This window comes from Perca fluviatilis, chromosome 8 (genome assembly GCF_010015445.1).
Source record: "Perca fluviatilis chromosome 8, GENO_Pfluv_1.0, whole genome shotgun sequence".
Taxonomy (NCBI): domain Eukaryota; kingdom Metazoa; phylum Chordata; class Actinopteri; order Perciformes; family Percidae; genus Perca; species Perca fluviatilis.
The window spans coordinates 33764734-33791507 of NC_053119.1; the positions used below are offsets into that span (position 1 = coordinate 33764734).

At 42.2% G+C, this 26774-nt stretch overlaps 1 protein-coding gene across 1 annotated transcript; it reads left to right on the forward strand.

Moving 5' to 3' along the window:
- The first annotated feature begins 1362 nt into the window (after nt 1-1362).
- Nucleotides 1363-25736, forward strand: slc38a8a (solute carrier family 38 member 8a). Its single transcript, XM_039809923.1, has 10 exons — nt 1363-1749; nt 9060-9258; nt 13395-13551; nt 14963-15064; nt 17354-17411; nt 21689-21803; nt 23036-23183; nt 23838-24040; nt 24119-24170; nt 25365-25736. The coding sequence occupies exons 1-10, from the start codon at nt 1462-1464 to the stop codon at nt 25465-25467; spliced, it is 1425 nt and encodes a 474-aa protein (XP_039665857.1). The 5' UTR covers nt 1363-1461; the 3' UTR covers nt 25468-25736.
- The last annotated feature ends 1038 nt before the right edge of the window (nt 25737-26774 follow it).

The following is a 26774-nucleotide window of genomic DNA, read 5'->3' on the forward strand; positions in this document are numbered from 1 at the left end:
GCTGTTCAATAATGGACGTACTGTATGTCTTAAATGTTGTCTGCCAAGGGACAGTGGATAAAAGCTTAAGCTTAACAGTGGTTTAGTACATCAAAAAGTATAGAGTGGCAAAGATTAACCGATTAATCCTTTAGTTGTCAGCTATTCAATTAAATCGGCAACTATGTTGATAAAAAATTGATTCTAGCTTGTCAAATGTGAATATTTTCTAGTTTCTTCATCCCTCTGTGACAGTAAACTGAATGTGTTTGAGTTGTTGATAAAACAAAACATTTGAGGACGTCATCTTGGGCTTTGGCACAGACACAACAGCAATTTTCTGATATTTACCAAACAACTCATTGATTAATCGAATAATCGACAGATTAATCAAGAATGAAAGGGATCGTTAGTTGCAGCCGTAAAATAGTAACATATGTTTACTATTGTACATGGCCCCTTACAAACAAATGAAATAAATTAGTTGGCCGACAAGTTATGCCAAACTATTATTTTTTTCATCATGATTTGATCATGACTAGTTTGCGAACCAGGGAGTCCCAGTTACACTCAGAGTTGTTTTTTTTTTTTAAATCTTTGATTTCTCAAATTTTATTTTCACACGTTTTCTATACAATTTTACATAGCGCAACAGTGCTGCCATGTACATAAATACACAAATATACGGCACAGTATACATTACCTACACAAACGTCTTCTACCCACTCCCCACCATCCTCATTCCCCATGCATCCTCATAATCTATCCATACAAGTATACATTTGGAGTAAAATGAGCCTACATTTTGCCGCCCACAAGCACAAAGACAAGGTAGGGTACATCCTACATACAGACAACATGCCACATAAAGAAGCATAAGAAGAGAAAGAAAAAAAAAATTAAATAAAACCTATGCAAAATGAAAAAGATAAAAAATAAATAAAAAATAGATAATTAAATACAGGCAAGTCATTTAGTTAACCACAAGGTAGCACTACACCTCTTCCCAGTCCACTGCAGAAACCTCATCAAAATAGTCCATGAAAGATCCCCAGATAGAATAGAACTCTCTCACGTGTCCTCTGAGTGTGTATTTCATCTTTTCTAACTTTAAGTGATACATGACATCTTTAAGCCACCTGGTGTGGGATGGAGATTTTGGGCCTTTCCAATTCAGCAGAGTTGCTTTTAAGTTATGGTAAAGTTGAAGTCTTTCATTCATACAAAATTCAAAGAGGATGCCGTTATGGTCGGCTACTCTACTTTAATGCATCTCAGCCACTGTGACATATAGGCCTATGTTATTATTCACATTTGTGTAGTCAAATGAAAATAAAAACGTTGCATAGAAAGTTTCCGAGTAGCACCTAAAGGCAGCAGCAAGCCCTACTGCCCGGTGAAGCGGAGCAGTCCTGCCCACAGAGCACAGCACCGAGCCCGGGGGCGGGTGGTTCAGCTGCCGGGGAGCTCGTGTGGGTGTGTATGTATGCAGCTTGTGAGCGCGCGCGTGCGTCAGTGTGTCCTGCCCGGTCCTGCCGTGAATTCTCCGCCGGTTTAAGCATGGAGGAGTTAGCCAGAGAGAGCATCAGCCTGCTGACTTCAGCTTCCGCCAAGCCGCCGCTGGACGCCGCGGCCGCCGCCGGGCCTCGTCTCGGCTCCATGGGGGCCATCTTCATCATGCTGAAATCCGCCCTGGGCGCCGGGCTCCTCAACTTTCCCTGGGCGTTCGGGAGAGCCGGGGGCGTCCGCAGCGCAGTCACCGTCGAGCTGGTGGGCATTTTTTTTTCTTTTTAATATAAAAAATAAGATCACCGTAAAAGATGATATTTCTACTTTTAGAATATGAGGTTTCGGTTCTGGCAATGATCTCAAAAATTTATGCTGCAAAACCGCTATGGTTATTTATTAAAAGAAAAGAATAGAGGTGACTTTTTATATTTATCTATATTGGAAGTTTGTTGTGGGGGGAGATGCATTATCTACGGAGTGCTGAGGTCCACTGAGATCAGTTAAACAGATTGGGATCTGTTGCAGCTGACAGCAGAGGCCATGACTTGACTTGGCCTCAGCAGCACCTTTTTAGATCCACATTATCTTCAAACGTCGGTCTTTTCTTCTGTTGCTCAATTCTTTTCTCCAGCCTGTCTCTCACACCACTGCAATAGAAATCGATTTGGGGAGTTTTATTTTACAATATCTTTTCTCCTTCTTGCCAAAACAAGAATTCATCGTGCATAACTTCTTTTCACCCCAGTAGGTCATCATTTTTATCCTGAAAATTGACTTGATTCTAGTTCTGTGTAAAACGTTCCCAGACTCTCCACAAATCCCAGCATACAGGGTTATTAATGGGCCATTTTTCCCATGTGGATGAGTGAAATTCTGCTCAAAGCAAACCAAACATTCCTCTGCTACCAGTTTTTATATAGGCCTAACTCTACAGATTAAACCATAGTCCAAGCTTTTAATAGAAACTTATAAATCATTCATATAATATTTTAATATTATATATATATATATATATATATATATATATATATATATATATATATATATATATTAGTTTATAGTTTTATATATTAGTTCATAGGCCTATCCCAATTCCCAATTTTGTAGCTCCTCGATCCTCGCCGGAGGAGCTATAATGGAGGATACACCGGTGTATCCTTTGCGTAACTCTTTTCGTCTGTGGCGTGTAAACAAAAGAGGTGTGTCACACAGAAAGAGGGAGAGGGGAAGAGAGCTGCAAAGACCAGGGAGCTGCAAAGAGAGCTGCAAAGATCAGGCTTATCCGTAAAGTTGTCGACTATTAAATCAACCACCAACTATTCTCTGATTCCAGCATCTTAAATGGGAATATTTTCGAGTTTATTTAGTCCTTTGTGACAGTAAAAACAAGACACTTGAGGATGTCATCTTGGGCTTTGGGAAACACTGACATTTTTCACCATTTAACATTTCATAAACCAAACAACTAATCAATTAATCGAGAAAATAATCAACGGATTAATCTTTAATTAAAATAATTGTTAGATGTAGTAGTAGTAGTAGTAGTAGTAGTAGTAGTAGTAGTAGTAGTAGTAGTAGAAGAGTAGTGGTGCCTGGATTACAGTTATGTTCCATGGATCAGGCTGGTCAGGTCATGAAAATGACTCATGGCATAGCAGAGAGCAGAGCTGCTGCCCACAGCTTCATTTGTTGTCAGACAATAGCATCCCCTTAAGAGAGATGCTGTGCGCATTTATGCATAAGAAGAGCAGCATAACTTTACTATTTCAAATTATAAAGTTTTAATTCCGTTTCCTCTGTCAAGTTTCTAACTACAGTTTTTAGTTTTGATGCTTAAATGTCCAACGATATTTGCTGCAGTGACATTACTGCACGCATGGAAATGTTTACAACTACTGAAAGCAGCCTGTCATTCAAGTGTTGCATACGGTAACTTGGCCTACTTTGGATGTATCGCGAGCTAAACCGCGTATCACCGTCACTGTGTCACGAGCCAAAGCATTATACATACATATATTTGTATAATATTTGTTGTAGAACCCAAAGTAATAATAATACTAACTTAGATTTATATAGAGCCTTTCATAAAACCGAAGTAAGCTTTACACAAGTACAGGGGGACAAAAATAAAATAGTAGGCCTGGGCCAACACGGACTGAAGTTAAATAAATAAAACTGGGCGCTAAATGGAAGGGAGACGTATTTTCTTGTAGGCTTCTGACTTACAACCACGTCTCGCAGTTATTTTATGAATGAAATAGACCTATTGCATACCGGTCTAGGATGAAGAGGGCCAATTCAGGGTTGGTTTTGAATCCTTTTATAATCCCGTAATTGGCTCCATCTGTTAAAAACAGCAGTCAGTCTCTGCTACAGCCTGCTTGCCATGAGTATGCTGTTCTCAAGCAGCTCCCCGGGTTTAAGCCGCATTTTCACCTATTGGATTCAGACGGTGAGAGTCTGATGAACTTTTCCCGCTCTTTGCATGAAGAGGACCTTGCCTTTGCCAAACACCACATGGAGGTTTGCTGGGAGGCTACTGGGCGGGAGTTTTGCCATCCTGTCTCCAAGCCCGTTAGCCCCCAGCAGTCAGTTAGTTACCATGCTGCCGATGCCGGTGAACGTTCCAGACTCTTTGCTGGCCGGCGCTCCAGAGTCGCCGCCGCTGACCTACAGTCTGTCCTCAAAGCCCCCGTTGCCGTCCAGTGCTTCAGAGCCCCCGCTGACCGGCCTTCCAGGGTCTCCGCAGACCGGCCTTCCAGAGTCCTCGCTGTGCAGCGGCCCAGACCCCGTGCTGTCCGGCGAGCCAGAGCCTTCGTTGCTATCCAGCATTCAAGAGACTTTGCCGGTGTTCGGCGACCCAGAGACTTTGCCTATTCGCGTCACCCGCCGTGTTTTGTTCTGTTTGCCTGTTTCTAGGGTTGGGCATCGAGAACCAATTCCTACTTGGAATCGTTTCAAAAATTACGATTCCATCGGAATAGTTTCTTTATTGGAATCGTTTGGAATTGTTTGGAGGATTTGGTTTCAAATCTGATCATGGGTTCCAAATTTAACATGCGCAAAAGTTTTGGTTTCCGAAGCGGCCAGGCGCTTGTTGTGTTGCGGCCATGGAGCACAGTAAGCGGTGCTCGAGTGTGGCTTTATTTTACATTGAAAAAGCCCCGTCAAACTGCAACCCACCTTTTGAATCAAAATAAAACGTTCCTCTAATTTGTGAAATAAGCATGTGACCCGTTTCAACTCCACCACTCAAAGAATCGGAATCGAGAATCGATAAGAACCGGAATCGAAAGGAAGAATCGGAATTGGAATCAGAATTGTTAATATCCAAACGATGCCCAACCCTACCTGTTTCCCGGTTTACTGTCTCATGTGTTGTGGTATCTGTGTTTTGCCATGTATGTTTCATGCTTAGTTTCCTGTTTTATTTTGTTGTCTCTTTGTTTCTCCTGTGTCTTGTTTTACTTCCTGCCTTGTGTTTTCCCACCTTTGTGATTGTCTGTTCCACCTGTTCTTCAGCCCTCATGTCACCTGTCCCTTGTTTTACCCTCGTTACCTTGTGTATTTAATCTCTCTGCTGTCTTTAGCCCTATTCGCACGGGATAAGTATTACCTGGTGACCTCCAGTCATTTGTAATAATTGCGGAGGTTGTCTGTGATCTTAATCCCGTGCGAATCGGTCATGTCTGTAATTTGTAAAGTAATAATTCCCCCGCAAATGACCTACCATATTTCGCCGAAAACGGAGGTCCTGTGATAATATTAGTCCCGTGTGAATCGGCATCTCTGATTTGTCCAGGATTTGGCGGGGCTTTTTTGTTTTTTCAAGGTACCTATTTCCTTCTTTTGCGCCTTTTTATCCATCTTTCGCGAAGAATGGAGGGTGCGTTGGAGTGTTTTGACAGTGTTTTGGGTGCTGGGTCATGTCACTATACATCATATACAATTTGCAGAAAGAGAAAGATGAAAACCACCACAAGTGCGAAGACAAAAAGAATGATTAGATGGCGATGGATGACATGTATAGCAGCATGCGGTAAATATATTTTTTGTTTGTATCATACATCTAGAGATAACGACAAGACATCTCCAAGCCATAGCTTATCAAAAATAATGCACAATCAAGCGAGGGGGCTCACTTCATAATTAGAGGTTAATGTTACAAATAAATCAAGCTAATAGATTTTAACCTGGTGAAATGTTTTGTTTTATCCATCTAACCGGACCCTGCTTGACACCACCCGGAGAAAAAAGTGAGAAAGAAAAAGGAGAGGTCGCAGTTCGGACGATGACTGACTACCCGGTTGAGATTGTGTGTGTGTGTGTCCTCGAGATCTGACCACACACAAACACACGTAGCAGAGCTACCCACACCCATGTTTCTACTGTTGCTTAATGTCAGTAAATTCGAGTAAAATCACAGGCTTCGCTTATCCCGTTCGAATGCGCCAGATGAAACTCAGACGTGGGTGGGTAATTTATAATTCACACGAGGTCCCTAGATAATACTTATCCCGTGCGAATAGGGCTTTTGTCTCTTGTCGGTACATTGTCTTCCCTCCCTGTCATTCCCTGTGTCGCTTCTTCCTGGTTGTTTTTCCTTTTTCATGTCTTCTGGTTTTCTAGTGGTTTTTGATTTTTGTTTGTTTTGACTGCCTGCCTGCCAGCCTCAGGACACCTTCATTTGTAAGTCTTTTGTTAAATAAATCCTATACTCTGCATTTTTGGGTCCGAGCCTTGTTTTTTCCCCGACACTGTGAAACTAAACAATTCAATGAATGTGCTGTAAAACAAACAGTAAGGCTATTGCAAATAGGCTAAAAAGCTTTATGCTTGGTTTTATATAGGCTAACAGTGTTATTATGAGAAACCTCTTTCACACTACAGTCTTTTAGCTCAGCGTTATCCCACATTAATGGAGGGTTAAGCTTTTTGTATTAGTTATTTCATAAGATTGTAAAATGTGTTTAGCTCATTATGCACTGTTAAAGAGCTCTGACGTATATTCTCCATAATAAATTCCTAGACCGTGTAATTGGTGCTAAATGAGGTGAAATGCCTAAATCGGATGTTTTTTTTTCTCCTTACTTCACAATCAGGCCAGGTCTCCCTATTTGCTTTGCAATGGCTCTAACTGGACACTTGACTAGGGATGTCACAATACCGGAAATTTCATAGCCAATACCAATACCGGTGAAATTCCACGATTCTCGATACCCATGATAAAAAAAAAAAAAAAATATCCCATAACGTGTATTTCAGGATAAGGATAACAAGAATAACACCTTTTTTCAGTTTCAACTTTCTCTAACTGTTATAGCATGGAGTTTGATGGGAGGGGGGAAGGAGAGCGTGACATGTAATCTAGAGAGAACGTCAGTCTTCTGGACCCCGCAGATATGAAGCCTGGCATTAACGCACAGCTGCCATTAGGGCTGGGTATTGTTCCGAAATTTTCGATACCGGTAGCGATACCAATACCGTGACTTCGATACCGGTTCCTAAACAATACTTTTTTTCGAGACCAATTTTATAAAACAAAAAGAAATTGAAAAATTACGGCACAAATCATGTATTTTTCAGCTCCTACTCGTGAACTCTGTCTGTGCGTAAAGTAGAGTTTTTCCTGCCTAACTACGGCGTGTAATGTTAGGCAGCCAATCACAAACAGTATTAGATTTTTTTATTTATTTTTGGGGCATTTTTAGGCCTTTATTTGACAAGTCAGCTTAAAGTGACTATATGTTACTTTTTAATGTTTCTGAAACAGTAATGTTCAATCTGATGATCTTAAATGACCTATAACAGCAAACGAGACTTATGGTGAAAAGAATGCTATTTTATTATAGTTTTTATTAATGCCCAACATTAAATTATGTCCCCCTTACATTTAGCGCTGATGTTTTATTCCTTTTAGTCTGTCTTCGTGTTGGCCTACTATTTTCTTTTCCCTTGTCCCCCTGTACCTGTGTAATGCGTCATTGGATTTCATGAAATGTGCTATATAAATCAAAGTTATTATTACGTTGGTTGCTACAAAAAACTCTTAACGTTAACGCATCCAAAGTAGGCCAAGTTACCGTATGCAACACTTGAAATGCAACGATGCATCTGTAACATTTTCTCTTATTGTAAATTAATGATTATCTGTCTGAACAAAACATTCATCGCAATTATATGACCTCCCGGTAACGCTTACTCTTAGACCTTTACGACAGCAGGTGTGGTAAAAACACTACCGCTTTTTTTTGGCCGCTGAAATCAACACAAACTGAAAAGTACAAATAGCCACCTTAAGACAGGAAAGGGGAGAGAAAAGGGGAGGACATGCCGCAGAGAGTCGCAGGACTGAGCCTGAGCCTTTGTCCATGGGGCGCAAGCTCATGGGCAGCGGCTGCCGGTTCGATTCCGACCTGCAGCCCTTCACTGCATGTCATTCCTTTCCTGGCAATATCTCAGGAATGCCTTGAGGGAATTTTTTTCAAATTAGGCACAAATGTCCACTTGGACAAGATTCACTATGACCACTTATTTGGCCATAAGTCAAGAATTTCTATGCTAATTATGACAACATTTCACACAATATATAATAGGATAAAATGATGAAGTGATGACATTTTTTACCCCATAGGTCAACTTTACTGTGACATCATAATGTTCTGCAGATACTCTAGCCATTATTATAAATAAATAAATAAATAATATAAATAAATTTGGAACAGAAGGGGAAACATTTGGTCAGACACAGTGAATTGGTGACACTAATCTTGGGTTCCCACCTTGAAACGGTGGTGATTGTATCAATCTTCTTTGCAGCTGGTTTGAAGATGTGTGAAGCATCCACATTTTGCCAAGAAAATTCAATCTCTTCTTCACTACATATAAGTCTGGACAGACATGGATGTAAAATGTGACTTGACTGGTTGGCGGAGGCATACAACCGCAAGGCAGTAATTCTAGGTTTTATTTGACAAAAGACACAATTATCAAATGTTGAATATTAGAGCTAGACCTGTAAATTTAAATTTCAGTACAAAAATGCCAAACTAGATTTGAGGTAATAAGGAAATTGTGTCCACCAGAGAGCAGTGACAAGTTGATTTCTAACTGCAAAATGTCCAACTCCTTATGTATCTTGGTCACAATAAAAAAAGGTATAATTATTAAGATTGTTTTTGTGTCTATGAAAAAAAGAAAAAGAAATGGCTGGTAAATTATTTTATCGTTTATGTGTCTATGTAAAAAAGGTTCTATTACCATGCCCTGGTATGGTGTTATTATTTAACTGAGACAAATGTGCTGCAACACATATACTGCACCAATGTTCAGCGTGGTCGTCCCATTTTTCTACAAACTAAAACCTTAGCCATCAGAGTAATTTGTAAGATGCTACAATCACATAAGTTCAATTTAAATTGGCTTTAAGGTATTTGGTCATTTGGTCTTGATGAATGCCCATTTTGGGCATATCAGTGTTTTCATTTTGACTGCAGCGAATGATATCCTGCCTTAAATTGTGTCATCTGTATCTCTTGGCTCCATCATTCTGCCTTCCTTCCTCCCCTCAGGTCTCCCTTGTGTTCCTGATCAGTGGTCTGATCATCCTGGGCTACGCCTCGTCCATCAGCGGCCAGTGCACGTACCAGGCGGTGGTGAAGGAGGTGTGTGGGCCAGCCATTGGCCAGCTCTGTGAGATCTGCTTCGTCTTCAACATCTTCATAATCTCTGTGGCCTTTCTGGTTATAGTCGATGACCAGCTGGAGAAGTGTGAGTTGGAGAGTCTGTAATGTGCAAGCCTTAAAGGAACACGCCGACTTATTGGAAATTTAGCTTATTCACCGTAACCCCCAGAGTAAGACAAGTCGATACATACCCTTCTCATCTCCGTACATGCTGTAACGCTGTCTAACGGCTCCAGCATTAGCTTAGCCCAGCACAGATCCTGCAGGAAACTGGTTCCAACTAGCCTACTGCTCCGAATTGTGACAAAAGTGACAAAATAACGCCAACATGTTCCTATTTATGTTGTGATTTGTAGAGTCACAGCGTGTACAAAAAAACAACGTAACATGAGACACAGCCATCTTCTATCTGTAAACAAACCGGGAACTATATTCTCAGACATATCACTCCGCCCAAGTACTATATTCTTCTGCCTGAGAATATAGTTCCCGGTTTTAAGATGGCTGTTTGTTACCTCCATTATTTCAACAACATGAAAATAGGAACATGTGGCCTTATTTGTCACTTATCCAAGCAGTAGGATTACTGGAACCATTAACCTCCTGTTCTGTGATGGGCTGATGCCGCTGGAGCCGTCAGACAGCTTTACAGCACGCAGGAGATAGAAGGGTATGTATGGACTTTAATCTAACTCTGGGGATTATGTGAATAAGTTAAATCCCAAAAAAATTTTAAAAATAAAATTATAATTGTATTTAGAGGTCGACCAGAATAGGTTTCCATGGTTTAATTTTCAAAGAACACCATATTTTTGTCGTACTGCACATTGCTGCAGCTCCTCTTTTCACCCTGCGTGTTGAGCTCTCCGTTTTAGCTACAGAGTGAGGCATCTCAGTTCTATTCCATCTTTGTTGGGAGTCGCACATGCGCAGTACCTAGGTAAGGACTACTAGCCAGTCAGAAGCAGAGTAGGGCGGGCCTTGACGAGCATGCTAGTGAGATCCAAAACAAACCCGCTTTAGCCCGTAACCACTTTGGCTCAGCCGTACATGTTCGAACCCGAGTCTGATCCCGAAACACAGGCAGAACAACCCCAACCAGCATCGCAACCTAGACTGGAGCAAGACGTTTCAGAGTGGTAAGTTATATAAATTAGTCTTTCAACGTGTCTGCTAGACATGGGGATAAAGCTATCTGAACGCGTTGGGCCTCCGCTCTAACTAGCTTGGTTTGAGGGCGTGCCACACTAGCATCTATAAGCGAGCATAACATGTGTTACAAAGTGACATGAAAGGATGCGCTTTTGTGTACTACAATAGAGCTGTTTGGAGCAGTTTGTGAACAGTGTTTTCTGTTGGAGATGGTAACTCCCTTTGGGGTGGACTTTGGGCTTTTTCACTTTGTAAACCTATCACATGCACACAAAAAAGCTATATAACACAATAAAGGAAAGGGTAAAAGCCAAAAAACATAATATGAGCACTTCAACACTAAGCGCTGATTTGTACTTTTTTGGCTCCATCATTACTATTCATTTTTCTAAATAACCCATTTGCGTTTGAACAGACCTATTTCCTAAAATTACCTATAGTGGTTTCCGAGTGCCTGATATGTCGCCCAAAATCCAGCCGAGGCCATTGGGGAAAAGGAAACCTAATGTGGTTATGACCAATTCTTTAATTTGAGTCTGTTGCCTTCTTGAACTTGACTTTAAAACTCTTTTTTTTTTTTTTTTTTTTTTTTTTTATAGTGGACCAGCTCGACTATTTCTCTCTGAATTAATAGCAGTTAAAGTCGCTAAAATCTTTCCCCTCTTGTTATGTCAGAGAGGATGATTGTTATATGTTCTCGCTTGGCTGTTGTCTCCTCCCAGTTAAAGGTCAGATTCAGTGTTTCCCCTTGGTTGACTGCTTTAGCCTGGCGGATTGGTCCGTTCTCAATTAAACACTTTAAATAGTCCCTATTATATTCCTTTTCACCATTGTATTTGTACTTTTGTGGTCTACTAGAATTGGTTGTACATGCTTTGATGTTCAAAAAACAGATTATATTTCTCATACTGCCCATTGCTGCAGCTCCTCTGCCTGAAACGCTCTGTCTTAGCTCTTGGCCCGCCGTCCTGAATAGCCCAGCCCACTCTGATTGGTCAGCTGGCGCACTCTGTTGTGATTGGTCAACCAAATTCAAACCAGCCACTTGGTGGGCTGTGCTTGCTCAGGCAGCACCTATGGGCAGCCCATTTGAGAAACTGGGCTGGCTTTCTCAATCAGTAAGATCACTAAGTGACGAATTTCAAACAGGAATATGGGCGAGGCGTTTTCAAGCAGTTGAGGAAAAAGTGCTGTCGGTGGGAGAGAATGATCCATTTGTAGTGAGTTTTTTTTGTTGTACTTTATACATCTATTATTAGGGTTGGGTACCAAGCTTTGTACTATTTTGGGTACTGACCAAATTACGTCGGTACTACCGCGGACCGATTCACGTTAAATCAAACGGTGCCAAATTTCAGTACCTGTAAGCGCAAGCTAATCTGTCCTCCGCTCTGATGCACACACGCAGAGGTGCAGACAAAACAAACGTTTTTTTTAACGTTAAAGGTGCTGTAGGTAGGATTGCGAAGATCCAGGACTTAGCCAAAAAAATTTAACATCAACAACTTCTCAGTCCCTCCCCCCTTTCTGCTAAAGCCCAAAGGGGTCTCCTAAGCCCCTTCCCCCAACAAGGGAGAATGAATGTGTGTACATGAGCTAGAGTTTAGATTCTCTGCCAGAGCCTGAACTGGACGATATTTCCCACCACTATCCTCGGGCCGGGCCCTAGATCAAGCATTTGTGTGTTTTTTTAATCATTACTTTGTTAGCCTAATTGGGTGGGGAGAAAGCTATGCCATAATCACGCGCAGCGTCTCCTCCACTCGCGCGCATCACACCGGGGCCAGCTGTGCTGTATTGTGTAGCTTAACTGCAACATGGAGCTTGAAGATGTAAAGAAAAAAATAAGAACAGGAGAATGAGCCTACCTTTGAGCAAAATGATGAAGAGACACATGGAGCAGGCTTGCCATGGCAGAAAAGATGATAGTCAGCCTTCAATGTCCTCTTTTGTTACTTCTCCAAGCATACCCCTTCTGAACAGATTTCTGCAGTTCAAACAACTCGGAATTGTAGTTGAGAACGTCAGTTATAACGGCCCACATATTAAAAAAGAAAAGAAAAAAAAAAGTCTGGTTTAAATCGGACTCTGGCTCATAATTACAGTTAATGTGTCTGGCTGGGCTCGGACACAACGTGCACGGGCTCGGGAAGGGTCGGGCTTGATTTTTTGGGCCCGATCTAAGCTTTAGCATAAGCAGTGATTGACACGCAGTTAGACACCCCCCCTGGCCCTGATTGGTGCATCTGAACAGGGAGCTGTGGATTTTTGCAAATTGCACTACAGGCTGTATTTGGCATTATTTTATGACATTAAAAGAAAGTAATATCAGGCCAGATGGGGGATCCCAAAACATGGCGGCCCGCCAGGCCTGTACAATTATAGGGGAAATAGTGAGATTTATGTTTGTTGCTTCGTTGAGCGTAACCTGATTGTTCAGTAGGGCTGGGACGATACTCTTTTGTCCCGATTCTTTCACGATACATGGGTGCCGATTCGATTTGTATTGCCATTTTCATTCATTGCGATTCTAAAAGTATTGCGATTCGATATTATTGAGATTTTCTTTTCCTTCTTTAACAAAAACAAAAGTTGAATAATACACTTCTAGAGACAATATATCATGAGACATTTCTAAAAAACTAATTGTTTTCTAAAGAAGAATGCACATCACAAGTCAGTCAGTCTGACATTTATTTCGTTTTGTAAAGAAGTACATAACATGGATTTACTGCATTTTCTGCTGTTGCTCTGTTTTGCTGGAAACGGATATGATGTAGTCGCCGTCGGCGGTACCGTAAAACAGGAAATATTTCGGTCAATCATGGAAAATAATCGATTTTAAAAATCAAAAAATAATCACGATACATAAGATTTTTTATTATCCCCCCCCCCCGTTGTTCAGATATTTGGTCTGAACCAGGTGTCTCCTCCTTCCTGCCCAGATCGTCAGAAAAGTTGACTTCTTATGTTCCTTATATCTTTGGGACAGATTTAGCGTTGTCTTTCCTTCCTAGATGTTGACTTCTGTGCTTGCATGTCATGTCTGTGTTCTTGTTTCCCCGTTAGTGTGCGGCTCCCTGTACGAGCTGATAACTGGTTTGCCGGAGTCAGAGATGCCGTACCACGTCTACACAGACCAGCGCTTTGGCCTGGTGCTGCTCTGCATCTTCCTCATCCTGCCGCTGTCCATCTCCAGAGAGATCAGCTTTCAGAAATACACCAGGTCAGCTGTCCCGTGGCACATGTGGGAGTGCAGGCGTGTGTCACTTCCAATTGTTTGTCCACACGCATATGGTTTAGAAATAAGACACAGAACAGGATTATTGTGTTTTACTGTTTTATCATTTTGGATTTTAAGTTATTCTATCATTTTTCAGAGTTTTACTCAAATTTAATTGTAGTTTTAGTGTGGGTTTGAAAAAAAAGCTGTTTATTTTTTTATTTACATTTTATTCAGGGTTTCTGCAGGGTCTAAAGAAGTCTTAAAACATTTCTAAACTTTAGCCCAAAGTCTTACATTCGCTGAAGTATTGTGTTCTAGGTCTTAAATAATTTCAAACAGGCTACGCTATCTATAATGCTCTGTTTTTTAATTCCGTGGTGTTGTAGTTCTTTCTGTCTCTAGTCCAAATATAATTGCGCTGTATTACGGCTACAAATGAGACCCACATGCAACTCATATTGCAGCCAATCAGTTTTCGGGGTTATTGGTGCGAGTCTCTTTTGGATTGTACCACAGACATAAAACAGATTTTATTCTTCAGCTATAGGGAAGTGCAAATTTAGCAATACTTGTCTTGAAAAAACTGAATTTAGGGCTTAGTTAATGTTGTGATAAAGGTCTAAAATTTCATTCATTATGGTCTTAAGAAGGCCTTTAAAAGTCTTAAAGGTCCCATGACATGGTGCTCTTTGGATGCTTTTATATAGGCCTTAGTGGTCCCCTAATACTGTATCTGAAGTCTCTTTCCCGAAAATTCAGCCTTGGTGCAGAATTACAGCCACTAGAGCCAGTCCCACAATGAGCTCTCCTTAGGATGTGCCATTTCTGTGTCTGTAGCTATTGAGGAGGAGATAGGGGGGGGGCAAGGTGGAGGGTGGGGGTGTGGCCTTGACCAACTGCCACTTTGCTCGTTTTGAAAGCCATGATGTCTCTCTCTCTCTCATGGGTGGGCCAAATTCTCTGGGCGGGCAAAGCAGAGAAAGGGGAGGTAACCTTCCAAGATAAGATTCCAGATCGGCCCATCTGAGCTTTCATTTTCTCAAAGGCAGAGCAGGATACCCAGGGCTCGGTTTACACATATCGCCATTTCTAGCCACTGGGGGACCATAGGCAGGCTGGGGGGAACGCATATTAATGTTAAAAAAAACTCATAAAGTGAAATGTTCATGCCATGGGACCTTTTAAATTTGACTTGGTGAAACTTTGTTATTAGGGGCCAAGCAGCGACCCTATTGTTTTTGCCAGTACTATTACTATTCTTCATCCGTATCGGTATTGAACGTTTTTGAATGATACTCAGCCCTAGTGTTCAGTTTTCAGTAATCCATCCATCCGTTGCACTTTGCCTAAATGTCTCAGTGTTTGTCTGAGTTCTCTCTGAACCAGGTGCTTTGTCTCTGTCCTCTCACAGTGTTCTAGGCACTCTGGCTGCAGCCTACCTGACCATTGCCATCATCATCAAATACCACACCACGCCTTCTGTTCTGGTTCACATCACCCCTCTCACTAGTGGGTAGGTGTGTGTGTGTGTGTGTGTGACGACGACAAATGATGGGATCCAGGGCTCCAAATCTTATTTGCTCCACCTGTCACATGTCAAAATGAATCTATATAACATAGGGCTGGGCGATAAAACGATATGTATCGCGATAGACACGTAATCAATATCAATAGAAAATGCGTTCGATAAAACGTTCGATAACTTGTTTTTCTTCTTCGGAAGAAACCAGAAGTTGCGAAGCAAGTTTGGTTGCATGAACAAAGGCACTCACTCTCTGGTAACCTAGCAACGTAGGGAGTGACACTCTAACAGCCAATCATGTAACAGTATCATGTTTGGTTGCGCCACAGCGCTGTCTCGTGTTGGATTCTACCATTCTACAATAACAGAACCGGCGGCGTGTAGCGATAAGTGGAAAGTGAGTGCCGCAGCGAGCGAGGAAATTGTTGATAAAACAGGAAAAGTCAGTATGGCAGTTTTGGGGATTTTATAAGTCTGACCGTCGTCCCCACCAACACTACCGCAAACTTGTTTTACCACCTTAGCCGCGCTCACACTTTGGAGCAAAGCCGTATTCGCCAGCAACGTCCAACAACATCTGCAGCTTCTACACCGCACAAGCAGCAGACCGCCATGGAGAGGTACTCTGCATCAGCGCCTTACTAAACGCTACAAAGAAATAACGGAGGCAGACGTGCTGAGCACTGTCCAGAAGCCAGGTTACCAACCTAGCACTAAACCCGCAGAAAATAGTTCTTCTCAGGTTTCAGGTTTCTCTATGTTTATATTTAACACTTTGCACCATTTTATTACACCTTATTAAGCAATTCTTACTTATTCTTTCTTCACTGTGATTTTAGACTTTTTTTACATTTTAATTATTTGAGTGGTTTCCATGGTTGTGTTGACATTTCTGCTTTTATTACTGAGGGGATTATAATCAGAGGAAGGTTAAGTTTAAAATAAAAATTTATAAATTTAATATATTTTTCTCCTGGTCCTTATTTTAAATAGGTCATGAAAAATATCAATAATTATCGATATCGACCGATATGAAACACTTATATCGTGATACAGTTTTCAGCCATATCGCCCAGCCCTAATATAACAGATGTGTCTAGTTGCAGACACATTCAATGCTGTAGCAAACTCGTTTTCAGTCTTGCACAGCTATGTTTGTTTTTTTAAGAACAGAGTTAAATAGAGTTAAATAAAAATGCCTATTGCTCTTTTTTTGTCCGTTTTTAAATGTAAAGCTACAGCCAGGAGATGGTTTGCATACAGACTGGTAGCAGGGGGAAATGACTAACTAAACTACAACTTGTTGTTTTTTACACATGTATGGAATTTTTTTTCCTCATTTTTTTTCTAAGTGTTTCAATACTTTAACTTTTTTTCTCGCACCCCTGGTAAACTAACTGACTTCCAGTGATAGGAAGGGAGGCCAGACCGGGGCTGAGCCCGCGCTCAGGCCTCACGGTCGGACTCCCTGCCTGGCCCACGCACCCCCTTATGGATGTGTGGATTAAACGACTTGAGATATAACGTGTTAATTAGAGCTGGTTAGTGGATTTTGCGTCAGATGTTGTTTTTTTTCACACAGAACAATCTGAAAAGTTGTCACTGGAAAGGGGCAGACACTTTCACAAAATACTTGGCAGCAGGTGATTGGATGAACCATCTGTCTATCACGCAGGGACCTCGCAAATAAAACGCCACATACAATATGAATTGAAGTTAACTGTTCACACAATACAGTAACGTGAGCTATTTAAATTAGCTGGATGCATAGTTACATGTAATTTGCTCTTACCAGTGTATGGCTGTGTGTACTTCGAGAACAGTATAACAGAACTGTTTTGATGTCTGTTTTGATGTCTTTTTAAAAAGTAAAGTTTTGTATTCGAGGTTGTCTCGTCTATGCCATAAATACACTTAATTATTTTTGCTTTTTCCAACGTTTTAAATTGTTACATTTTTCTTCTACACATTTTCAGCACTTATTTCTACATCCCATATTTTCTGATATAAAACAAAAATTGAAAACGGGTCAATGTGACCCAAAGTAAACACAAGGGTTAAAATCCCCATGTCACTGTTAACGGCGCTCTGTCTGGCTCACTGACTTACCTGGGCTGCTCTTGTCAGCCGTGTGCCTCTGATTGACGGATGAACTCTGTGGTTATGCGTCTCTAAATGCCACGGCATTATGAATGATGCCCTAATAATAGCTTATATCTTCTTCTTCTCATTGTCGTGGTATTTGTAAATTCCACAAAAATGTCTCCTGTCTCTTTGCAGGATCAGCTCCTGGGCCTCCATGTTCAGCGTCATCCCGACCATCTGCTTCGGTTTCCAAGTGAGTGCAACAGTCTTAAATGTATTCATGTACGAGCCTTTGAGACTGGGTTAACATGTGTTTGGAACATCATGCTGTGGTAAGGCTGCAGGCTACGGAGTGTGCAGCTGTGTGAGAAGGTTTATGTATGCATGCTTTGGCTATGGTGTCCAAATAGCAAATACGTGGATGTGACTACATTATAAAGTGATTACCCAGCAAGCTATAAAGTGTGAAATCTCCATAACCATTTGACCCTAAAGGCAGGGCTCCAGGCTAACTTTTTTCACTAGGAGCACAGTGGCCCCCAACTGAATATTTTAGGGGCGCAACCACAAAATTTAGGGGCACACACCGTGAATCAACATGCTAACCAAATATTCACATTTCTACTAATTTCCACTGTATAACTAATAAACACTTTGATAATAGAAATTACAATGTGTTTATTTTGCACTTTTGAAGATGCAACATAGAAGGTAAACCGACAGCACCATGGCTGTCATGATAGTACAAATATTAAAAAAAATATACCAGCTGTAGTCTCCAGTCTACAATTACAATGAATTCAACTTAAAATTAAACATGCATTGTTTAGGCTACTAAACTAAAATAAAAATAAACCCCTCCCTCTCTCCTCCCAAACCTGCCCTACAACCTTGAATTGAATAATTATTAATTTCTTACTCACTGTAACTTTTATTCTTGTATGTATATTATTCTTTTTAGGGTGTTTTTATTTTCATCATGACCGTTTTTAATTTCTCTTTAATGTTTCATGTAAAGCACTTTGAATTGCCTTGTTGCTGAAAGGTGCTGTAGAGATGAAGTTGCCTTGCCTTACAACCTCAGTCAGTCGATCCCATCCAAAACGTTGTTGCCTTTGTAATTCACGGAAGCGTAACGTTGAACAGCGCCGCCCCGCTTACCTACGCCGCCTCGACATTAATATAATATCGCAGCAAACGCTGTCTGCGTGAAGTTTAGGAAAAATGTAACCACACTTGCAACCACTTTATCGGCATTTCCGTGACTCACTGTAACTTCAACAAAACTGCAGAGCCGACGAGTCGTCTTCCCCCGCACCTCTGCGGCTGTGTGGCGTCGTATCTTCGGCGCTCCGCGCTGCTACTACTTGCAGAGAGGACCATGGATATATTAGGAGAGGACAGATAAGCTTTGTGCTTACACGCTCTCAGGTGCCGAAATTTCCACGTTTAACGTGTAAAAAAAGGGGGCAAATTTATTGGTCGCACATGTGCGACTGGATGTAAAATTTAGTCGCACACTCTAAAATTTTGGTCGCAAAATGCAACCATTTGGTCGCAGTCTGGAGCCCTGAAAGGGATGGTTCACCCAAATTACAGAAAACGTATTTAGATATTTATTTTGGGTTTTACAATATTTGTCCATGTCTGTATCTGACATTTCTGCTTACACTTAAAGCAATGGAGTTAAATGGAATTTAATTTGTGGTGAGCAAAACAGTGACAAGTTGCATTTAAAAAAATTAACAACAAAAACAAGGCGTCTGTGCTGCACATGCCACGTTAGTGCGCTATTGTAGGGGGGCGGGGGGGGAGATGTTGGGAGCTAACTTGTTGGCAAATAGAACATTGTAAATTTATTAAGTCCTGGGTATGCTTGTAAAGTTGCAAACGCGTTCGTACAACATACAACAACCACATCTGAATGCAAAAGTGTTAATAGCTGTCCCTAACGGCAACACTTGGAGTGCAAACTCTGCTGTCATAGAGAAACAAAATGCAATAATTGGGAGTGTCACGATTTCGAATCACGATGTACTCGGTCCGGTTCTGGTGGTTGATTAAGGCAGATATTTGCTGATTGCTCTCATCGCCAGATGTGTGGCGCATGGCACACCGCCATCAGTCCACGAGCCATGTCTGTAATTTTCTCCACATTTTAATAATGTGATAGTTCGTGAGTAAAATCTGTACCAGTAACATGTCACCAGTAACATTTCTCTGTCAGGTACATGTAGCAGTCCAATGTTTGTCCTCTGAAGTTGAAGTACACAGTAAGTCAGTGGTATACAGTGGGGTTGCATATTAAGTGCTCTGGGGGCCTTCTGTAAGTCTTTTTGGGGTTCTGGAGAAAGCTACAAGCAGCAATACCACAGGCGAAGCAATCTGCCCGATCTAGTCTATATCGACGACGATTCATTTATGGGATTGTTCTAGGGCTGGGCAATATATCGATACTATATCGATATCGTGATATGAGACTAGATATCGTCTTAGATTTTGGATATCGTAATATCGTGATATGACATAAGTGTTGTCTTTTCCTGGTTTTAAAGGCTGCCTTACAGTAAAGTGATGTACTTTTCTGAACTTACCAGACTGTTCTAGCTGTTCTATTATTCTATTATTTTCCTCACTTAGACATTATGTCCATATGACTGATGGTTATTTATCAAAAATCTAAGTGTGAAGCTATTTTGTTAAAGCACCAATGGTCAACCCTAGAATATCGCCGCAATATCGATATCGAGGTATTTGGTCAAGAATATCGTGATATCTGAGTTTTTCCATCCATATCGCCCAGCCCTAGATGGTTCAGGTGCCGCCGGAGGTTCCGCCTGATGGCCCTCCGGATGTCCCTCATTTTCAGCTTGATGTCCCTCACCTTCCACTTTCTTTATTTATTTGATTAATAATTACTGGAATTGTTGGGTCTTTGTAAATTATGATGAGTGTGGTCTAGACCTACTCTATCTGTAAAGTGTCTTGAGATAACTCTTGTTATGATTTGATTTTATTTTTGTAAAATTCTCATCACACACTTGGCAGCCATATATATTCCAGAGCTCGCCTCCCTACGTACACATGTTCCACCAAAACAAGTTCCTTCCCGAGGCTATTTTGCCTCAGATACGGTGCGGATCTGCGTCCGGCGCTTAGCACTGCCCAAGACAATCCTGATTGGTTTTATGAAATGCCAATAAACCAGAGCACGTTTTTCCTCCTATCCCGTATTGTTGTGTCGACTAGCCAGACCTTGCTCCTCAGCGCTGTGGAGGAAGGTCTGGCAATGCGAGACTAGCCCGATCCAAACAGGCCCAGGTTTTGAACGGGCACTGTACTAAGGAAACCCTGTCTTCACATTTTATTTTGATCACAGTCTGTTTTAATAAAAGTACTTGTGATATCTCATATGTGGCTTTGACTTACAACTGACCATTTAGCCCACTTCTAAAAAAAATAATACAGATATATATTGTGTATCGCCATTACTGAGAAAATGCAGACATATGACGTTTGGTTCATATCGCTTTTTTTATTTTTTTAAATGTAATTTTGCAGTGCTGTGAGCACCACAAACAAAAGTCCATTCACCTCCATTGAATTGGATCGGAGGCAAACGTTTCATAGAAAACCTGGACAAATACTGTAAATCCATATATTTCATATTGAAGGGATACCAAAGTGATACAGAGTGTTTTTTTTCTTAACAATCTTTAGGACCTGGACTTCCTTAGGAGGGTGTGTTAAAGTGTAGTGAAGGTCAGCAGCCTGGGGCCGCTGTGCTCCGCGGGATCCCTGCTGCACAGTGAGCCTTTCATATTTAATAGCAGAGTAGAGTATGGGGGGAAAGGATCATTCTGTCAATCTAAAGCAAGACAGGCTGTGTGTGTAACTTCTCAAGTTGCCAAGGTAACCCCTGAGGGATGCTGGCAGGATCTAATAAAAGTAGGGGGAAAGTACGAACGGACCGACGCATGTCCTTTTGCAAAAAAACACACACACACACACATACACACCTGCACACACACACACACACGCACACACACACACAGAGACACGCTCCCAGAGTGAGTGATTGCACTGCAAAGGGTTGAAAAGAGAGCTGATGAGATCCTGAGAGGAGCGGAAGAGGGGAAGGCAGGAAATGGGAAGGGAGATTTAAAAACCTGGGCGATGGCAGCTGGGATCAAGTGGGGATGAGAGTCTGTATCCTGACCTCTGTGATGGTTTAACTCACCCCATTGTGCCGCTCGGAGCCCCTATCCTTCATTTAATTCCCTATCTCATCTCCATTCATCTCACCGGCAGAGAGAGATCAGAGACAATAAGAACCGCTGGAATCCTCACCCTGCACTCTGAGCTCCAAACAGATGAGAAAAAAAATCCAAGGTTGGCTGCTAGGGAGGCCCCCCCCCCCCCAATCTGTCTGACCAACAACTAGTCCCCACCATCCCTGGAGTTTATTCCAACCAAACACGGCAACAGTTGATATCACCCTTAATCGCCTCGTCTGTGTCTTTGTTCCAGTGCCACGAGGCGTCCATCGCCATCTACAGCAGCATGGAGAACCAGCGCCTCTCTCATTGGGTCTTCATCTCTGTGGTCTCGATGATCATCTGTCTCATCATCTATTCCCTTACAGGTCAGACAAGCTCCCACTTACATTATTCCGTGATTATAATGCACCCGATTTCTCTCGGCGTATTTCCAGTGCAACATCCGCAGTAAGGTTGGGCATCGTTTGGATTTTCCTTTCCATTCCGGTTCTTATCGATTCTCGGTTGAGATTATTTGAGGGGTTATTTCACAGATAAGAGGAACATTTTATTTTGATTTAATGGTGATTAACAGTTTTACCGTGCTTTTTTTTTTCAACGTAAAAAGCCACACTTTAGAGCGCCACTTACTGTGCTCAATGGCTGCAACACAATAAGTGCCTGGAAGTACTGTTCGCCGCTACCAAAACCCAAACTTGCTTGCTGTTAAATTTGGTAACAGTGATCTTATTCAAAACCAAATTCTCCAAAGAATTCCAATAAAAAACGATTCCAACTTGGAAACGGTTCTTGATGCCCAATCCTAAGCAACATCAGGAAGGAATACAAGTGTGTGTGTGTGTGTGTGTGTGTGTGTGTGTGTGTGTGTGTGTGTGTGTGTGTGTGTGTGTGTGTGTGTGTGTGTGTGTGTGTGTGTGTGTGTGTGTGTGTGTGTGTGTGTGTGTGTGTGTGTGTGTGTTTTCATCTATAGCTACATGTATGTGGCTCACATCAAGGTGAAGTGAGGAGCATCCTTTGGATGCTGCAGCTACTAGTCCTTTAAAAGAAGAATTTAAAGCAATTATGTCTTCATGAACAAGATTTTTAGCCAGTCTATGAATGGCAGTGTGGGTGAGTCCCCTGCTTCGGTCTAAACTGAAACATCTCAACATCGATTGGATGGGTTGCACCGACATTTTATTTAAATCTACAGATATTCAACGCCTCCAGACAATGGATCGTAATTGACCCTGACGCCGCCATGAGGTTGACATTTGTGGTTTTGAGTGAAATGTCTCGACACCTATAGGATGGGTTGTCATGACACTTGTTACACACAGTAACGTCCTCCTCAGGATGACTTGTAATAACCTTGGTGATCCTCTGACTTTTCCTCCAGTGCCATTATCAGCTCTAAATTTCACTTTGGTTTAACACCAAATACCTGTAAAATGAATGGCATTCCGATCAGCCTCAGCTGTACTTTGCCTTTAGAGCGAATTAGAAAACAACTGTTAATCAATATACTTATACTACTTACTTGCATATTAGCGTAGTCATTGGGAGAATGTTGGCATGCTGATGTTGGTTTTTTAGCTTCCTTATCTCTCTGTTGCAGGGGTTTATGGGTACCTGACGTTTGGAAAGGACGTGAAGGCTGACATCTTGATGTCGTACACCGGCGATGACATTCTGATGCTCATCGCCCGGCTGCTGTTTGGAGTCTCCATCATCACCATCTATCCCATCATCCTGCTGCTGGGCAGGTCAGGGACACGGCCTTAGTGAACTTCTCTCACTTCAGTCGACTCTTATAGAAAGACTCACTCTTTCTCACCTTTTCACCCAAATGAAATCATCCAAAGTAGTGCAGTGCAATCAGTTGCAATGTTATCGAAATCGCAATATGGACTAGTGCAACATTCATATCGCAGAGGGGCCGCAAAATTTGTTGAAGGCAAAATGTGGGTCAACCATTCTGAATTAAGCATTGTGGTGCTGCAGAGACGTCCCGGCCTCGTATCCTACAGACTAAAGAAAAAATCCTTGTTTGGTACAGATCCTTTGCAAAAATCGCACAATAATCATTTTCAATTTAATATTTTTCAATGAAAAATTTGAATAATGATACAAAACTGATCGTTCCCTCCAATATCGTGAATCATACTGCAATTCAGTCAAAATAATCGCAACAAGATATTTTCCTCATATCGTGCAGCCCTAATCCAAAGTCATCAGAAATGTTTAGAGGAAGTTGAAATAGTCTTATTTACAGCAAACACAGAACGCACACAGAACCTCGGACCTCCTCACATTCTCTGCCTGGGCCGCAGTGTTTACAGATGACATTGTTTTGGCTGCATAGAGACTTTCTTTAGCTGTACTGACTGATCAAAACCACGCCCGTTCCTGCACATCAGGTCAGTGATCCAGGACCCCCTGCTGAGCTGGTGGCAGAGGCGCCACGGCGTGGTCACGGCGGCGTTCGAAAGCCGCAGCCGCTACACGCTGACAGTCCTGTGGATAACTGTGACACTGCTCATCGCCATGTACGTGCCGGACATCAGCAAGGTGATCAGTGTCATCGGAGGGATCAGCGCCTTTTTCATCTTCATCTTCCCAGGTAACAGTCTGCTTACACATTCATATAGGATACACAAATGTGTTGCAACCCTTTAAACCCCGCCATGTGTTTGAACAGGACTCTGTTTGATGTTTGCCATGCAGTCTGAGCCAGTGTCCTGTAAGGTCAGGTGAGAATACACTTCATTTAAATGTTAATGTATTGTAAATATATACGTCTGGGTGATAATCCAAAGAAATGCTTAATAGACTCAGCTGAACTGCGTGAGTGGGTGTTGATCATTCTTAGAGAAACCTTGATGATGTACGATTTTGAAATAGTTTTTGTGCTGGTATTGGTGTGTCTGAGTACAGAACGTGTAAGCGGAGCGGTGAGAATTTCCGCCCCCTCGCTCACGGAGCTGTTCGTTACCCCTGCTCAATATCGCTCCGCGCTCAACTTAGATTGCACGTCGCTCTACTTAAAGCTTTAGTGCGTAACTTTTTCATATTAAAGAACGTCCGTTACATTCAAGCCGTTGCCAAATGAGTTGCTACAAAGCTAATTAAGGGTTAGGGTTCATCCGTGAAGAGAACACCTCTGTAAAGTGCCAGACGCCATCGAATGTGAGCATTTGCCCACTCGAGTCGGTTACGACGACGAACTGCAGTCAGAGAGAGAGAGAGAGAGAGAGAGAGAGAGAGAGAGAGAGAGAGAGATAAACCCTAACACCAGATACTGACCCGTACCCCTCCCAATACAGTAAAACTGCAAATTTCAGAGTGGCCTTTTATCGTTGCCAGCCTAAAGGGCATTTGTGTGGTTGGGGGGGGGGGGGGGGGGTATAGTTTTGTGTAAAAACCCCGCCGGGGCCCCCCCCCCCCCCCCCCACGCCCCCCCCCCCCCCCCGGGGGGGTTTTTTTTTTTTTTTTTTTTTTTTTTTTTTTTTTTTTTTTTTTTTTTTTTTTTTTTTCATTGCTATTTGTACTAGTTGTGAATATGCTAGTAAGAAGTAAATGGGCTGTTTTGTTGTTGTTGTTAACTCACTTTTAGTCACGACATGCTAACTGGCAACAAAGGATTCCATTGACTACGCTAAGCTAAGCTAGCACCGGCGCTGCCGGACTAAGACAATGCACGCACTGAGACAAAAATGTGTTTGTCCACCTATATAAATATAGAGGAGACGGTGAATAACCCTATTTCAACAAATGGTGGCGTATTCCTTTTAAGGGCTCCTTGGCTTATAAAACATTGAAGACCCCTGGACTAAAGGGATGATGCATTGTTTTTTTTTTTGCTGACTGATCTGAGAGATGCTTGCAACATATGCTTCAGTTGTTACATTTGTCTTTGCCACTTGTACCTTCTCTCTCCTCTGCAGAGTCACCCTCACAGTGTGGGGAGTGGTGACCCTGCTCTGCGGGACTTTCATCTTCGGCCAGAGCACCACCATCGCTTTCATGCAGGTCCTCGGAAAGATCTGACTGTTCCTCCTCCCTCACTGATCCGGATTGTCATACAGACAGGGGTGACTGGTTCCTAACCACTTTTAATTTCTCTCCCCTGGAGAGCCCATGGGGAATTCTGGCCACCATTGAATTTAAAATTTCTGAATAATCGATATGAATATGTGATGATGGCCTGATTAGTACTAAACTCAGCAAAAAAAGAAACGTCCTCTCCCTTTCTGTCGCCCCCATGAGGAATTCTAAGTAATGACAACAAAACTGTTGGTGCGTCGACATGATGCAAGCCTTCCGTGATCGCGCACTACCCCCACCCTTCATCCACGCAGTTGCTAGTAGCCAAGGAGGACACGGAGGATTAAAAAAACCATCATGAACTCTGCAGAAGAGGTAATTATCTTTGAGAGAGAGAGAGAGAGTCACAGAGTGAGTTGTGTGGAGCTGATAGTCTTAATTAGCTTTGTATCAACTCATTTGGCAATGTAACGGATGCTCATTAATATTAAAAAGTTACGCACTAAAGCTTTAACATGTGTAAATATTTGTATGAACATAAGAGTTTCAACAACTAAGACATAAACTGAACAAGTTTCACAGACTGGATGGAAAATGGAATAACGTGCCCCCTGAACAAAGGTGGTGTCAAAATCAAACGTACCACTCGGCATCTGGTGTGGCCACCAGCTGCATTAAGTACTGCATTGCATCTCCTCCTCAGGGACTGCACCAGATTTGCCAGTTCTTGCAGTTGCCATCCTGTACCTGTCCCGCAGGTGTAATATCCGGATGTACCGATCCTGTGCAGGTGTTGTTACAACAACAAGACTGCTACTCTCATCCATGCTCTTGTCACTTCCCGTATTGATTATTGTAACTCCCTCCTCTCTGATTTACCCCACAAGTCCATCCGTGACCTCCAATTGGTACAGAACTCAGCTGTCCGTATTATCACCAGAACCCCAGCCACCGAACACATTGCTCCACTCCTCAAACACCACCGTCTCCCTGACTGCATTGGCGCCCTGTCCAATACCGTATTGACTTTACGATTATTCTGCTCACCTTCAAAGCCCTCCATAATCTCGCTCCTCCATACCTCTCTGAACTCCTTCAGCCTTACATTCCAACCCGACCCCGCCGATCCTCCTCTTCCTCACTTCTTTCCAACTCCTTCTGCCCGCCTGTTCAGAGCCTTCAGCCATTCTGCCCCTCTCCTTTGGAACTCCCTCCCTCTTTTCATCCGTACAATTGAGTGTCTCTACCCACCTTTAAAAAAAACTCCCTCAAAACTCCCCTATTCCAAAAGGCCTACCCCACATAACTCC